The sequence below is a fragment of the Osmerus eperlanus genome, chromosome 1 (assembly GCF_963692335.1).
Source record: "Osmerus eperlanus chromosome 1, fOsmEpe2.1, whole genome shotgun sequence".
NCBI lineage: Eukaryota > Metazoa > Chordata > Actinopteri > Osmeriformes > Osmeridae > Osmerus > Osmerus eperlanus.
Genome location: NC_085018.1, coordinates 4,754,364 through 4,770,421, shown reverse-complemented (window position 1 = coordinate 4,770,421; position 16,058 = coordinate 4,754,364). Strand labels below are relative to the sequence as shown.

Sequence of the window (16,058 nt, the reverse complement as noted above, 5' to 3'; positions counted from 1 at the left end):
TTGCAATGTGTACTGGTGGCACACAGGATTGAGAGCAAGTGAATGAAAGTTGGATTCGGGGAGCATTCTATACAGAAAAAAACGGATCTGTGTTTTCACAATTGAGGGACATTTAAATCATTAAATGCAAAAGCCGTGGAATGTATTTCTTTCTATAGTGGGATTATATTGTTTAAATGCTTTTTTGACTTGGTTGGGTATGATCATCTCAAAGGGAAAAACCTTCGTTACGTATACCGATACAGAGTAGCCAACCTTTAGCTACACAGGGTCTCCGGTGCGCTATACCAGGGAATATGTAAGAGCCCCACCTAAGTCAAATGAATGGAGTACGAGGTGTCGCTCTTGTAAAATCTGGCAAGGGATTGGACAGGGAAATTACCCAGTTTACGGACTGCATTCTATTACTGCTGGTCCCTCCTCCTCCATTCTCAAATCTGTCCAGATACTTGAAGAGATAGCGAGGGACAACACTCTTCCATAATGCCATGGACTACATATAGCCTACCATCAAAAATGGCTGTAGTGTGTATTTTTGATGATCAGAATTGGTAGAACAGCCGAATACATGTGATCATATTTGAAACGATCAAAAATATGTGCATTAATGAAACTGCGGAAAGCTTATTTCCACAAAATTATTTAAATCTAAAATCGGATGCCTGACGAATACTGTAAAATTGAATAGCATAACCACTATATTTAGATGCTTGATCTCTAGGCCTACGTCGTTGAAAAGAAGAACTTCAAAATGTCTGATATATCGGATAGGAATGAGATTTCATGCGATTGGTTCATTGGTGTCATGTCATGGGACGAAGGAAACGAATTGGGATTGGCTCAAATGACAAATGGCAACGTCATTGTTGCAGTGGTCCGAAAAACAGAATTTAATTAGCTACAGATAAAAAATAAGATGTATAACCATGTATATTAAAACACGGGGTCATATGCAAGGCAATTAGATGGTTTATCCATTGCTTTATTTGGACAATAGGTAGACATTATAGAAATATGGAAGCTATAAAAATAAAGAGGCTACACGTTTAGGTTAAAATAAAAATTAATGTGAACATAGCCTACTGTAGATGTTGCCTACAAATTAGATGTTGGCTCAAATGTGAACATAGCCTACTGTAGATGTTGCCTACAAATTAGATGTTGGCTCAATGTGCTTGATACTTTTTGGGCTTAACACTAGAACCAATCAATTAGTGAATTAGGATACAGTTTTACACAATGTAAATCAATACTGCCTTGTCTTCTCTTGTTTAGCCACTCCCCCGGCCGGAACTCAGAAAGGAGTGACACCGAGCACGTTTAAACGTTTTGGAAAGCAAAATGTTTCGAATTTGTAACATTGTAAAACTTTTTGTAAACTGAATGCTTGATATTTAATATTACACGCAATTAAAGAAAGCAACATTTAGCATTTATATTTAAGTGGCATGAACAAAACAAAGAATTTTGCATTACAGTATAGCATGTTAAGTTAATGTTGCACTATTTGTGGGCTAGGATATCCTGGATTTGTTTATTGAAACATGTACTCTTGAATACGCTTCTCATGTTTCCCATATACTTTTATTTTATTTGAGTCATATACTGTACACTTGGTGGTTGCACACATATGGTTCTGATAGTATTATAATATGAAACATAAGTTACCTAGTTCTCCTTTAAAATAAATTCAATAATAACTTGAAAAGGAAGTGGCATTCAATTCTAAGAATTCATTCCCCAATTTGCCTTCATTTTGATAGATTATTTTTTTGCTAACCCTTGATAGGTAAACTGAGGAGACATGGGCTTGCATCTCCAAAAATAAATGTCTATGCCTTGAGATTTTATTGATGACTATAGTGAACAAAACACTGTTAACAATATGTTGTTTCCTGCATCAGCTCTCAGGCCAGGTATTAACCATATTAAGTTGTAGTAGAATGTATCCAGTCCCCCCATATTATCTTTGCTTAGCTGTTCTGAGGAAATTTACCCCATGCTTCTTCAGCCAGAACTAGTGAAGCATGTGACTACATTTTTTTTCTGGAGAAGTATTTCCAAGTTTCCCAGCAACCATGCCAGACCAAGGCAGCCTTCCACAATACCTCTATTGTCAGTGCAGTGAACTAGCTACATTGCAAGTTATGTCACATGGGCCAGCTAACCAAGCAAGCAGCTACTCGCTTGAAATTCCATCTGCCCACCCCCACTGCTGGTTTGATACGTGGCATGCAGATCTATTCCAATTCATGAAATTACATCATGATACAAGTTTATAATCAAATATATGTCTGAAGTATACAAAATGTCACATCTTAACTAACTGTTCTCTAACATTGAAATGACATATTGCTTTAATATACCTAAAACAATAACAAAAGTCTGTGTCATTTAGTTGACCTGGAGGCATTTTATTTGTCTCCTCAGTCTTTAAACAAATGAGTGGTAACACAGGGAGGTATCAAAGTGCTAAAACGTTACAGAGATTAATGTGGCCATTGATTTTCAAATGGTCATTTAAAGAAAAAATAAAACTTTCAATTAACTGTAACATGCACATTTTCCTTCAAATCATTCTGCAAAAATAATATTTTGCCACGAGAACACCTTGACTTGTCAACAGCTTAGAATGGCAACCCAACGTCCAAATACAATTCCTTTGTCTAAACCAAAGAACAAGGAGAGTTAAGACACAATAGACATTTAAACTTTTAAGATTCTTTGTAAATGTTTAAGACCATAAGTGTGTGAACAACTGAATAATTTCACATTCATTGCAAATTCCATATTCTTCATTCATTTTAAAATTGTAACATTTTGATTTATTAACTCACCTAAGGCAAGTATACTAAAGACTGATCATGAACTAGAAGACCACATTTTAGTTTAACATTTTACTTGTGTAAATTGTTATACACAAGAATTAGCAGGAGTACATATGCTGGGGCACTAAGTATCAACACAAAATAAATTCTCATCCACAGTCTGTCACTCCCTCTCAAATGCTATCATGAAATACAAGTCAGTGTTATTTCAATGTAAATCCCAAATCTAGGAATTGTACCTTTCTGATAATGCGTCAACATTTTCCTTTTGCAAAAAGAAAATCAACAATGTAAGAAATTCCATCGGAAACAGTGCAGAATCATAAGAATGGCACACCAGATTATATATGGCCTTAATGGACATATTTAAACATAAAGATGGCCATTTGACTATGTAGTGTTTTAGTTTCTATAGGATAAGGGTCTTTGGGAGATAATGTTGCATACAAACACCATTTAATTTACACATAGAAAAAAAATAACATTGAGTAGAGCACTCTTTGAGCAGTAACTTTTACAGGGAGATCCTAAATCTAGCAGGATTTCATAATGATTGAATATCTATCCCCTTAAATTACGATAACAACAGTAATGTACAATCACCAAAACACGCCAAATCATACCTTTAGCTGGGGAAAAATTACTATGGACGTCATGTTTTTTTTTTATATACCACATATACACTTTGATATGATGATCATATATAGTAATGGACTCTCCCTTTAACTAGTGGAATTTTCTCTTATCACCAAGATGTATGTCAACATGAATAGTAGTCCTGCCTTCAACAATGTAGTCTGCTCAAGGGACCAGTTCTCTTGACTCCCATCTGCTCCCCACAAATCTCCAGTCAGTGGCTTGGACAGGGAACGGAAGGGGAAAAAATGGCTGAGTGTTATTCTTTTGGGTCATGTCTTGTTTTTCTCTTTTTTTGTTTTCCTTTTTTAACAGGTTGTTGTTACGCTCTTTCATGCCTCTTGCTGTGAAGGAATGCCTCCCTCTGCTGGTTGCCCCCAGCGGCATCACACAACTTTGCTGTTTAGTCCCTCAGAGCAGCTTTAGACTTCCAGTGACGTTGTTCACCATCTCCTCCTCCCCCATGATGGCCAGGACAGTACGGGAACCAGCCTCCACCTGCCAAAGGCCGGAGGTACGCAGGATTTAAGCGATTTAATGTTTGGTAGTTAACCACTGTGGTAGCATTATAAAAGTACTCATATGGATCCAGTGACTGAACTATTTGATGTATCAGGATATATAATAATCATCTTTATTTACTTGGACGATTGTTGTTTATCATAAGGAACGAAAAGACAAATTAAGTTTGGGATAAAAGTGGCAATAGGGGTTAGGTAGATGCCATTGTCTTACCTGTGTGAGGCCAGCATCCTGGACCAGATAGGTGGGAAGGCTGAGGCTCATGGCCAGGGCCTGCAGCTCCAGGAGGTGAGCCATGTTGGTCCCCTGCACTACCACCTTCTTAGCCCTTCACAGACAGGCACATATGAGAAAACCATAAAATACCGTATTTCTTTAGATTAAATGCCGCCCTCAAATAAACACCGCCCTCGATTAAACGCTGAACCAAAAAAATCAGAAAACGGTTATTTAATTGGTTAAATTCAAACACAGTATTTATTACACAAGTAAATCACAAGTGTATTATGATTCCCTCGATGCACTGGCAGACACAAAGCTTGTTCTCCAAATCCACCGTGAAAACTTAACCCACAGTATAACGAGAAAATAAAGACCACATTAGCTTAATATGAACATACAAGGACATGCGCAGCATGTAAATAACGTTCGCCAAAGTAAAATACAGACACAACAACATACATTGTTGGCTGCATGCTGTTCACAAGGGAATAGAGGTTTCCTTAGATCGCTAACATGCGATAACAACCTTAAACTTTTATCGGAGCATTAAATTGTCCGTGCTTCGCTTGCTGTTAGCTTGTCGACTCTCACAAGCGTTCCAAAAGGCCTTCAAAGCTAAAATGTAAAAGTTAAAGTGTAACAACGTTTCATGCTGCTTCCGATTTCCACACAATGTAGACACACGCGCGGCTTAAATTTTATACTAGGCTTTGTGTTTTACCTCGTCTATTGTTTGTTTGTCTATGGCCACTGCAGCTGCAATTCTCTAAATCTCTCTTACTAATTAAACACCGCCCTCAAATAAACGCTGCACCAAAAATGATAATTTTGTAATAAACGAAGAAATACGGTACATGAAGTGCATACGCTACTGCCAACCTGTCGAAATGTATTCTGTCTGATGAAATTACAAAATTGTGGTCATTCCTTCAACTTTGAATGTTATTTGAATCAATCAACAACATTTGTATTTCCCTCTGATGTAACACCAGTTTAAATGGCACAAGGGAAGACCGCGCCAGACTCAAATGGATCCAGAGCGGGTTCTTACCCTCCGTGGTCCCATTTCCAGGCCATCTCCCGCCAGCTGTTCTTTTCCTGCAGTGCCTGGTAAAGTCCCACAGCGGCATGGCCCACCTGCGCTGCCACCTTAGGGATACAGCGTACACACTTAGCTCTCACAGAGACAGAGACCACTCTTTACAAACCACCATTGTCAATTCTTTAGCCACATTATTTCTAAACCAAGAAGACGTTCAACAAAATGTTCCAACAATTTCTCAAAAGACCTTTCCGACACCCATGGCGAGTTCCATGTTCATCACAAACACCATCTTGAACATGAGGTCATCGTCTCCCTCCTCCTAGAACGAATAGATAAAAGAAGAAGCAGGAAGTTGTTAATCGCAGGTCCAAGGCACAGAACAGCAGAGCTAATGTACCACGGTGTACCTGTGTGGACTAAGGCTATCTTATGGGCACCTCATTCTCCAGCTTGTTGAAGTAGTACATGGCAGCCTCTTCAGCAGATACATTTCGGGTGTGCAAGAGGGCCTGGGGACAGGAACAAACAACCTCTTTACTCCATTAGTTGTTGTTTTTTTGAGTGAGAGAATCAACAGGTAAAAGTTATGAACTGAAAAATATAATCGAATGAATTTAAGTGATTCAGTCAGGATGTGACATTTCATATCCATTTCGCTCTAGGTAAGAGGCCCTTTGTTAGGACAGCCCAAGGAGGGCATGGGATAGCACCCTGTGAAGCTTTTTGACTTGCTTTACCTGCTTGGCAGCCTCCTCTGGGATGTCCAGCTCTCTCAGCTGCTGCAGGTACACAGGGTTGACCTCCTGCGAGCCAGAATCTGGGCCTGTCTGCTCAGAGGGCTCCATTGTTAGCTGAGGCAGCAAAAAAATGAAAAGTAAGAGTTGACTTGGAAATTGTTATTTGATATAAGCTTACTCTGACACAAAATTGTTGTAAAACTGGTTTTCGAATGAGCATGTCCAGAAAGCTAGTGGTAACTTGGTAGCTGAGGTTCCACGGCAAGTGGTGCACACAGGTTGTTAGATCAACTGAGACACAATCATGACACTTTGTGTATCTAGATCGAGCAAAGACTATGTATTTCGTATTCTAGGCAAGGGTAGGTTTAAGCTTCGCTACTATCGCCGCCAAGCTTGCTAGCTATTCAACTAGGTAATTCGTTTTTCTAAAGATTACGTTTAATGGCAACTCATGCTAACTTGCAAACGTACTGCAGGTACTGCAGCAAGTCTGACAGGGATATTATTGACCATTATTCATGTCGGTATAACATCAGCCCCATGTCATGGTTACGCAATGTTAAGATTATATGACATTAATTTTAATCTTTATTTAGTATTTCGGTCGCAAGTCACGGAAGGCAAACGCTCTACAAAGCTGTCAGCCTTGGTAGAAATCAACTTCCTCTGATTGCCCAGACCGTGTAGACTCCAGCTTACTAGCTAGCATAGCTAGCCTAGTGTTACCCGTGCAATAGCTACCGTTCTGTAGCTAGCTAGTTACTTAACTTGATAGTGTAGCAATAGTTAGACGCTTAGTTGGTTACTGATCTTAGCAGCTAAAGCTAGGTCCAAGAAATGCTAGATAGCCTAGCCATTTAACAATGACTAAAACCTAGCTAGTCTAGCTAGGCTGCTACGTCTAGTACGTGCATTGCTAATACTTGGTGATGCAGCCCAATTAGTTATATGCATTAAAGGACTTGTAAGCAAATGCATATCCCAATTCAGCAAACAAACATAGTATGAAATGGAAGATGCATTAATTCAAGACTTGAGCTAGCTGGCTAGGGCTAGCATTATAGCGATACACCACCGCCGGGTAGCTGCCACTCCTACCTGGGCGTCGCAGCTAGCTTGTTAGCGTTAATTAGTGGGCTGAGAAAGCTTGCTTGAAAACCAGTATCTCCTTCTTCCTGAATCACTGCGTCAAAAACAGGTTGTTGTTTGTGGATAGATGACATTCATTTAAATGGAGCGGTGGTGAATTTCTCTCTTTACACCATTTTGTGTACCGAATTGCTGCTCCAAAGTAAGTCGGAAGCCATCAAATGTAAAGTCCTCTGACATCCTGTTCTTACTTTAAATAGGTTGTAAGGGGAAAATAAAATGAAAGATGCGTTCCACTTTCAATTCAGCAACATGTTACTCATCATGTCAATAAATAATCATTTAAAAAAGCAGATAAAAACAATTTTAATACTTTATTTCTTCACCATCTGTAAGAATTTGCACATTATCTTATTAAACAGGTTAAGTTGCTACAAGTTACATTATTAAATCACTATGTACAAATGATATTAACAAACAAAATAAGAAACATCCTTAAAATTGCTCCTTGCAGAGCCTGCTCTACATAGCAGAACTTTATACACCCTAACAATAATTACAGTTTTCCCTCAAATGACCCCCGTGTCCATCATACTCAGGTTTTATAGTCATCTACATTAAAAGCATAGGACAGTACAAATCATCCATTCAGATGAGCCATTAGTTGCGTATGGTAAGTAGTGTGATTGCATTACTCTATGACTTGCTTACAATGTGTAATTTCTGGGCATGGGTGTATATATACAGCAGAATAGAACTTAAGGGACCATGTTGAACAAATACATCCATCACACACTCTTGCCAAGGAGTTGTTTGGAAAACAACTTGTTTGGAGTACAGAAATAAGACACAGTTCACTGATAATTCTTCCTTAGGCCTTACAGTTTTTGGTCGCTATTCGTTGGAACACGTCGAGTGCATCCGGTGGTCTAAATTCTCAATTTTGTAAAGTCAGATAAGTAACACTCACAACCTCAGATTGACTGGGTAAACATTTACCAGCTTCATATAAATATTACCAGAATTTGAGTTGATAAAATTATAAACACTTGTTGAATCTTAGACAAATGGCTGTATATCATATAAAACACAAAAACAGCAGTGTGCTTTATGGATAATTCTAACAACATACCTGTCAAAAAGAAGTGTGTTTTAACATCCCCAGGTCATAGCATCCTTGAGTGTTTTGTATATAAAGAAGCAGTTCTATAAACATAGAAATTGTTTCCATCTAGTGTTCAATAAGAAAACTGCAACACAGATCCAGGCAGTTAAACCATACAAATTAAAACACTACAACAAAGCAAAGTGAGACATGACTCATATTTTTCCTTGATGAAAATGTAAAAGAATGTGAAAAATATATAATGCAGAAAGGTGTACAGAGCTATGCCATGTCATGGGGCATATACCTCTATGGTTCAATTCTAAAAAGCAATCCCATGTTGAGATTCTAGTGTCTTTCCAGTGATTGTTAGACTAGAAGTGTCAAAATCTCAATCAACACCAACAAAACATCCACAAAAACATAATTAACTTGGTTTTCTGTACTTTCTAAAAGACAGCCTCTTGCTTGGAGTACCTTTCAGCATTCTGCTGAAACTTGAAAACATTCTTGACCACATTGTTCTCTTCCCTCTAGTTTTGTGACATAATGAACAACACAGGAAAAACTGATGGACTTCATCAAATGGTTACCGCCACAACTATTCCACCTTTCAGCACTGCCCCGAATCAATTGTGAAAAGATATAAAAAGTCTGAAAAATGTCTGATGATTGAGAGCTGTGTGTGCGCATCAGTCTTTCAACACTCCCAACTCATGCTATGCAATTCCACCATTTAAACGGATATGTGCTAGCAGTACCTGTTGGTCAGGATATGTGTATAAATAAAAATGTGAGCATTTAAATAACATAAATCTATAAGAGAAAAGTATTGTGATGTATTATGGTAAACTGAGGTAAAGCAAGGTGATACAGCATCTAAGCCCCTATGCTTTTCATAGTAAATGTATTTTCTTGTAACATGGCAGAATGTTTAGAAACTAGCCTTAGAGTTTAGTTTGAACTCTGACACTGAACCCTTTGCACACCTGGGTCAAGAAGAGGTAGATGTCACAGAAGGGCAGACGTCCAGCGGTGGGTAATAAAAAGTGACAAACAAAATCCTTGCCCTGTGTGTGTGTGTTTATTCACAACAGCGGTCACGTCCACCGCACAGGAACCTGTGGAGTTTGGAGCTCCATGGTCAACTCTTAGAATATTTTTTTGTGTGTTCCATTCACTTCCAAATCCATTGCACTCCAAAGTCAGTCAAGGCTTGCGGAACACCCAGTTCACCCCATGATCCTTGGAGTGGTAAAGGGGGGTACTCAGTCCATTGCCACCTCCTTGCACCCCTTCTCCCACAAAAGAGTAAGTTACTTTTTGTCCATCAGTCTATCCTCCTCCATTTATTTGTCCATCAATTCATCCATTCCTATTCTCCCTGCTCCCTCTTTTCTCCTCATTAGACCCATCCCTAGAGTGTAAACCTACAGTGTGTGCTCACTGTCTAACTTATTTGGGTCTCACCCCCTCCCCCCTCCTCCGCCGAGCAACTCTGGCGCTCCTCTGTCACAAGTCGGTGACCTTGTTCTCCACAGCGGCGGCTATCTGCTGGAGCCGGTAGCCTAGCTGCATCTTCTGGGCAGTGGTGTCCTCCTCTAATGCTGTGATGATCTGGGATGGAGAGATGGGGAGAGAGAGAGAGAGAGAGAGAAGGAAGGAAGGATGAAAGCAAGAACAAAAGATAAGATGGAAGGAAAGGAAAAAAAAAGAAGAGTAAACTTGTTATATATCCTGCCAGCAGTGACAGGGAAGAACACAGATGCAAGTCAGAAGACTCACCTGGTCATAGTACTTGTTGATGTACTTATACAGCTCGTGCAGGGCGACAAGGTAATTTAACTCGCCTGAGTAATTCTGGGGGGGGAAAAATTAAGAAAAAAAGATTTGCGCACATATACATACACAGTCTGTTTTACATATCTTAAAACCTTCAAATCTACCTCATGCAACAAGTGATTACTAAAGTTAGACCTGAGACACTTCACCTTTCACAGTTCTCTGACCTTTATGATCAACATTGTGCCGTTTCTCCTTGGGGATTAAGAAAGTTTGTTTTTGTCTTTCCATATATTATTATCTGTGTAAGGCCAGTGTGCTCCACCTACCCTGGACAGTTCTGCTAGGGCAGAGTTCATCTCCTGGTCGCTGGCTGATATCGTTTGCCTGATGTCAGCGTAGTATCTACAGAATGTGAACACATGTGCACACACATCAGTCAGCCAGATGGTTATGTTTAAAATATACCTTTAAAACTGTAGTCCTTTATTCTATTGCTGACTCACAAGATGGTTGGAATTGAATGCAAAATTAAAATAAAAGATTAACAGACTCAGTCACCTTTCCACCATCTGCTTATAGCGGGGAATGTCTCTGGCATACAGCAGTTTGTTGATGGGAGAGTCCTAAAGGTGTTAAATGAGTGAGAAAGCAGAGGTAAAGAAAGTGAAAAACAATGTGAGCAGAAAAAAGCAAGGAAGAACAAATTTTTACAAAAAACTAAAATCCCCCCCCCCCCCCCCCTCCACTTCCTCACCCTCCCCAGCTTGTGCTCAGCGAGGGTGCAGGAGTCCATGAAGGTCTGGGAGATGACGGAGAGCACAGCGTCAACGTGGTCAGACGCCTGGACATCGAAGATGAACTGGGGGTTCTTCACTATGTTGATCCAGAACCTCAGAGGAAGACTGGAGGGGGGGTAGAGAGAGGAAGAGAGAGAGGGAGAGAGGAGAAAGGAGAGGGAGAAAGGAAGGGAATGACAAAATGAACGAGAGGGGGAGGGGTATAAAGATGAAGGGATAGAGATTGTCATATGATCGGGGAGGGATGGAGAGAAAGTGAGTGAGGGATAGAGAGAGACAAAAAAGAAACTGTGAGATAATAGTAAAACAAATATGAGAGGAATAAGGCAAGAACTTGTACATGTATGAGTAAATGTTTGAGTGTGTGCGCACACCTGTTGGTCTTCCAGATGTGGATCGTCTCGGGGTCGGATATGCCGTGGTGGCCTGCCTGGTCGTCCAGCAGGTCGAAAAAGTACTTGACCGCCAGGGGTACGGGCCGACTGGTGCTCAGGATCACTGTGAACAGGTCGTCCACAAACTTCTGGAGAGTTCCCTGAAGAGAGAAAGAGAGACAGGTATGGAAAGGGAGGGAGAGACACAGGGAGGGAGAGGAAGTGGGAGGGGGTGAAAGAGCAGGAGGGGGAGAGAGACAGAAGGAAAGAATAGAGAAAAGTGTGAAGTTGGGTATTGTGGTGCAATACAGATGGTCTACCTTTAATAACTACAGCTGTCGGAAGTAGATTCAAGGTTGTAAGGTATCTATCATGGGACTGAGTGTGTATGTACATGTGACATGCATGTACATACACACATGACATATTGTCCCTACCTTTAAGGAGATCAGGCCAAAGGGGTAGTTTCTCTACATTTAGTCATTTAGCAGACACTCTTATCCAGAGCGACTTACTGTCAGTAGAGGGACATTCCCCCCGAGGCAAGTACAGTGAAGTGACTTAGTACAGTGAAGTGACTTAGTACAGTGAAGTGACTTACCCAAGGACACAAAGTCATTTTGCTCGAACCGGCAACCTTCTGATTAATAGCCCGATTCCCTAACCGCTCAGCCATCTGACCCTTCTCTAAGATGGCATGTAGTTCACCATGTTTTTATTTTATTTAGATTTTTTTAATTTAACCTTTATTTAACCAGGCAGAATCATTTAAGAACAAATTCTTATTTATAAAGATGGCCTGGCAAAAAGCAAAAGCTTTTTGAGGGAGAGGGGAAGGGGGCTATGGAATAAAAATATGGTTTAAAGCATAACGGCACACAACCACAGCAGTACAACATACAGAAGAAAAACATGTTCAGTTTACAAGCAATGCAATTACTGGGCCTGCAGTTTATCATCAGTCTAACCCAGGTCGTATAACTCTCGGTTAGTTTCTAAATTAATAAATCTTAACCATATATAAGCATTGTGACAAATCTGGTGGAAATTGAGCACAACAGCAAAAAACAGCTAGGCTCAGTTTAACTATGATGCATGATTTATTTAAAAAATGGATGGAATAACGACGTTTTTAATACCAGCCGTGCTTAAGACGGCTAAATCTATAGAAAACGTTCAGCAGTCCTCTTAGTTCCTTTCCAAACATTTGAACTACTCATAATTACCAACAAACAGGTGTTGGCAATAAATGGATGTAGCCTACCCATCCATATGGACATAACAATTTGACAATTAAGACTGCGAACTGTAAGGTTTGTAGCTGGAAGTTTGTGCACTGAAGTTATGTTGCATTGACTAATGTGGGCCCAAATCCATCAAAACACTCATCACAAATTAACAATAAGATACATTTATAATAAGAATCCTATTAAAGATGGCATCGTTCCAAGCATTATCAACAATATTCTGTATGTAAATAAAAAAAATATTAAACCTAAAAACCTTATAAAGCATCTATGAATATATATTCGTTGTCTGTGTGGTGTTTGTGTGTTTGGTGGGTGTGTATGCGTGGTGTGTGTGTGTATGGTCTGTGTGTGTATGCGTGGTGTGTGTATGATGTCTGTGTGTGTGGTGTGTATGGTGTGTGTGTGTATGCGTGGTATGTGTGTATGATGTATGTGTGTGTGGTGTGTGTGTGTATGCGTGGTGTGCTGTGTGTGAATGCGTGGTGTGTGTATAGGATGTCTGTGTGGTGTGTGCGTGCTTCCCTACCTTCATGGAGAGCAACCGTGTGAGGTAGATCTCTGGTATGGCCTTGGCCCTCTCCCTCTCCCTCAGGCTTCCCCGGCGGTGCTTGGGCAGCTCGGGCTCCTCGCTGGCCTTCACCAGGTGCCACAGCCTCACGCCGCCCTCGTCCGCATCCTCCAGCATGGGCGTCTCTGTGGGGGTGGAGAGATACAGCACGGATGAGGGGGTTGGGGGATTCAGAGGTTGGCGTGTGTGTGTGTTGGGGGGAGGGCGTTTAAATGCAATTCTTATGTCAGTTCGATCCCCCTGTATTATTTTGACTTCCGTTATTGTCGTTAGGAGAGAGAGGATTTACTTTCTCCGGCCACGTAGTCGTGGCTGTCATGGTGGATGTGTTTGGTGTGGCGCGGGACCAACGCAACCGTGGCGCCGTCTGGAACCTGAGGAACAACAACAGTTCCATACCCTTTAGGAACTCTTTAATCAAAACTCTGCGAACTGTAGAATAAAACACATCGAAATAATGTAATAAAAGTCAAATAATAAAGTGCAAAAAAGAATACATGTAGGACTCATAAGGTAAAAACATTTCTGTTTCGAATGCAAATCTTTATGCTATTTTGTAATGGCTTCAAAAACCTACCTTGTAGTGCTGGAGTGTGTTGAGCCGTTTCCAGTTGCCCTGGACAACTGATGTTAGGTCCTCATCCGAAAGGATCAGGTGACCTGCTACTCCAGACCTCCACTCTGAAACGTACAACACACACACACACACACACACACACACACAGCGTCAGATACGACATGTGTGTGCTAAAAGTGCATCTCTATTTACATCCACTGTACATACACAATATACACACATAAATACATACATAGGTGTATTAGTGAGCGTTTGAGTGTGAATTTAAGGATTTGCGAGCCAACACGACACGTGTGTGTGGGTGTGTGCGCGAGTCCTCACCCAGGTCCAGAGAGTCTGTGTGGGGCCGGTGGGAGAACGAGGTGCCCTTGTACACCTGCTCCAGCAGCTTCTCCTTCACCTGGGTGATGGTGTCACAGTCCAGCACCTTGGAGGGCAGGGGCTGGGTCTCGTTTACCCCCCCGCCCTGCATCAGCACGTTCAGAGTCTGGAGTGTGGGGAAGGGCGATTAGGACCGGAGAGAGATACATAGGACGTGTCAATATAAATTAACCTGTACTCCACGTGTAAATCAGTCTTCGATGGTCCGTTTTAGGCGATTGTGTGTGTGTGCGCGTCTCCTCACCAGGGTGCGGTACTCCACGTCCTCTCGGAGCAGGCGGTTGTCGTTGAGGGTATACTTGGCTTTCCCCGTCACCGCGTCAACAGGACCCTTGTCCACCTGGTGCTTGATGGCTCTGAACAGCATATACAAAGACTCCCCTGCAGAGTCCTGGGTGAGGAGACAAGAAACAACGTTAGAAGCTAGCATAGCGGGGTCAGGGTCAGTGAAATATAAATAAATGTCAGTTGTCCCTACAACCAGGCTAGCTGTGGCTGAGGCTAGCATATTTGTAGTGAACTTTTTTGTAAGTGTATCAAGATGAGCGGCCGTGTCTGAATGAGTTTTTCAAAAGCACACACCCTGAGGAAGGCATAGAGACAGATGGACATCCAGTTGGTCAGCAACTTTTCCACAACCGTCTCTGTTCTGTGAGGACAAAACAAAAACAAAAATCTAAGTTCAACCCCAGCAATGGAGCAACAACATTCACTGAACCATACGTTTTGTACAGATTCTATTTAAAACATACTTTTTGGCCTATGCTCATCTCTCTCGGTCATTCTCTCTTTTGTTGGTCAAACAGGCATAGACTTCACACCACACCACACCCCCCCATCCTCTTCCTGTCGGTCGTACCTGCGCAGCATCAGTTTGGGGTTCTTGGCCACGTACTGCTCCACCAGGTCGTTGAGCAGCGTTTTTAGGATATCAGTGAAGTACTCTAGTTTGCCGTGCAGTGCCACCGTGAGGAGGGAGGCCACGTAGGCTCGGTCCCGCGGGGAGAAAGTCCTCTGGCTCTCCAAGGTGTGGATAAACTGACAGAGGGAACAAAGAGGAGGGCCGGAGAGGAGAGATTGTTAGCTTCTGGTGGTTGGCTAAAATGCCGTTCTTCTTGGTGGATGAACCAGTGTGTGTGTGTGTGTGTGTGTGTGTGTGTGTGTGTGTGTGTGTGCCACACCACCACTACCATTGCCATGTTCTCTTTACTTTCTTTCTGTACGTCGGTTCGGAACAACAGAGGGTCTCTGGACTAGGTGGAACCTGACAGAGTTCCCGCCCCGTCCCCCTACCTTGGTGAGGAACAGCTTGCTGTTGAGCAGGTTAGACCGTCCCCCTACCTTGGTGAGGAACAGCTTGCTGTTGAGCAGGTTAGACCGTCCCCCTACCTTGGTGAGGAACAGCTTGCTGTTGAGCAGGTTAGACCGTCCCCCTACCTTGGTGAGGAACAGCTTGCTGTTGAGCAGGTTAGACCGTCCCCCTACCTTGGTGAGGAACAGCTTGCTGTTGAGCAGGTTAGACCGTCCCCCTACCTTGGTGAGGAACAGCTTGCTGTTGAGCAGGTTAGACCGTCCCCCTACCTTGGTGAGGAACAGCTTGCTGTTGAGCAGGTTAGACCGTCCCCCTACCTTGGTGAGGAACAGCTTGCTGTTGAGCAGGTTAGACCGTCCCCCTACCTTGGTGAGGAACAGCTTGCTGTTGAGCAGGTTAGACCGTCCCCCTACCTTGGTGAGGAACAGCTTGCTGTTGAGCAGGTTAGACCGTCCCCCTACCTTGGTGAGGAACAGCTTGCTGTTGAGCAGGTTAGACCGTCCCCCTACCTTGGTGAGGAACAGCTTGCTGTTGAGCAGGTTAGACAGCTGCAGCAGGCCCTGCTCGACCGTCTGCCTGCGACACTCCTGCACATCCAGCCCTCGCCGCAGCGGGGACTCCCGGTGGCCCGGGAAGAAGATGCGCTCGGCGTACGCCCGGTAATCCAGGAAGGGGATGCCCGAGCCCACCAGGTCACTGGACATGTCCATCATCTCTGTCATCAGATCTGAGGGCCGGGGTCAGAGGCGTGGTCTTAAAATAATGTTTTTTTTTTTAATTTGTTTCCAATGGTGTGGACCACATGTGTAGCTTCGTAGTTTAGGAAA

At 42.2% G+C, this 16,058-nt stretch overlaps 2 protein-coding genes across 5 annotated transcripts in view; both read right to left on the bottom strand.

Moving 5' to 3' along the window:
• Nucleotides 1-2,263: 2,263 nt before the first annotated feature.
• Nucleotides 2,264-7,334, bottom strand: si:dkey-19e4.5 (UBA_like_SF and PTH2 domain-containing protein). Its single transcript, XM_062456565.1, has 7 exons — nt 7,092-7,334; nt 5,991-6,104; nt 5,691-5,762; nt 5,498-5,572; nt 5,260-5,357; nt 4,200-4,314; nt 2,264-3,962 (listed from the first exon to the last, which is right to left on the bottom strand). Exons 2-7 carry the CDS (start codon nt 6,096-6,098, stop codon nt 3,876-3,878), a joined length of 555 nt encoding a protein of 184 aa, XP_062312549.1. The 5' UTR covers nt 6,099-6,104; nt 7,092-7,334; the 3' UTR covers nt 2,264-3,875.
• Nucleotides 7,335-7,446: 112 nt separating this feature from the next.
• plxnb1b (plexin b1b) overlaps nt 7,447-16,058 on the bottom strand; it is a 73,694-nt gene continuing 65,082 nt past the window's right edge. For all 4 annotated transcript variants that reach the window (XM_062456168.1, XM_062456190.1, XM_062456175.1 and 1 more), the window contains 14 exons: nt 15,741-15,958; nt 14,779-14,957; nt 14,502-14,568; nt 14,164-14,310; nt 13,860-14,025; nt 13,539-13,642; nt 13,251-13,335; nt 12,920-13,086; nt 11,144-11,304; nt 10,727-10,874; nt 10,531-10,595; nt 10,299-10,374; nt 9,973-10,047; nt 7,447-9,804 (listed from right to left, as the gene is read on the bottom strand). In XM_062456168.1, the coding sequence (XP_062312152.1) occupies nt 9,700-9,804; nt 9,973-10,047; nt 10,299-10,374; nt 10,531-10,595; nt 10,727-10,874; nt 11,144-11,304; nt 12,920-13,086; nt 13,251-13,335; nt 13,539-13,642; nt 13,860-14,025; nt 14,164-14,310; nt 14,502-14,568; nt 14,779-14,957; nt 15,741-15,958 (1,763 nt within the window). In that variant the 3' untranslated portion in view covers nt 7,447-9,699. The remainder of the gene's footprint in view (nt 9,805-9,972; nt 10,048-10,298; nt 10,375-10,530; nt 10,596-10,726; nt 10,875-11,143; nt 11,305-12,919; nt 13,087-13,250; nt 13,336-13,538; nt 13,643-13,859; nt 14,026-14,163; nt 14,311-14,501; nt 14,569-14,778; nt 14,958-15,740; nt 15,959-16,058) is intronic.

Bases quoted from the DNA above. Each gene is read 5' to 3' on its own strand.
- si:dkey-19e4.5 (XM_062456565.1), bottom strand. From the start codon at position 6,098: ATGGAGCCCTCTGAGCAGACAGGCCCAGATTCTGGCTCGCAGGAGGTC. The intron at 5,763-5,990 runs GTAAAGCAAGTC...TCCTGTCCCCAG, and splicing joins CAGAGGAGGCTGCCAAGCAG to GCCCTCTTGCACACCCGAAA. The intron at 4,315-5,259 runs GTAAGAACCCGC...CTGTCTGTGAAG, and splicing joins TGGAAATGGGACCACGGAGG to GGCTAAGAAGGTGGTAGTGC.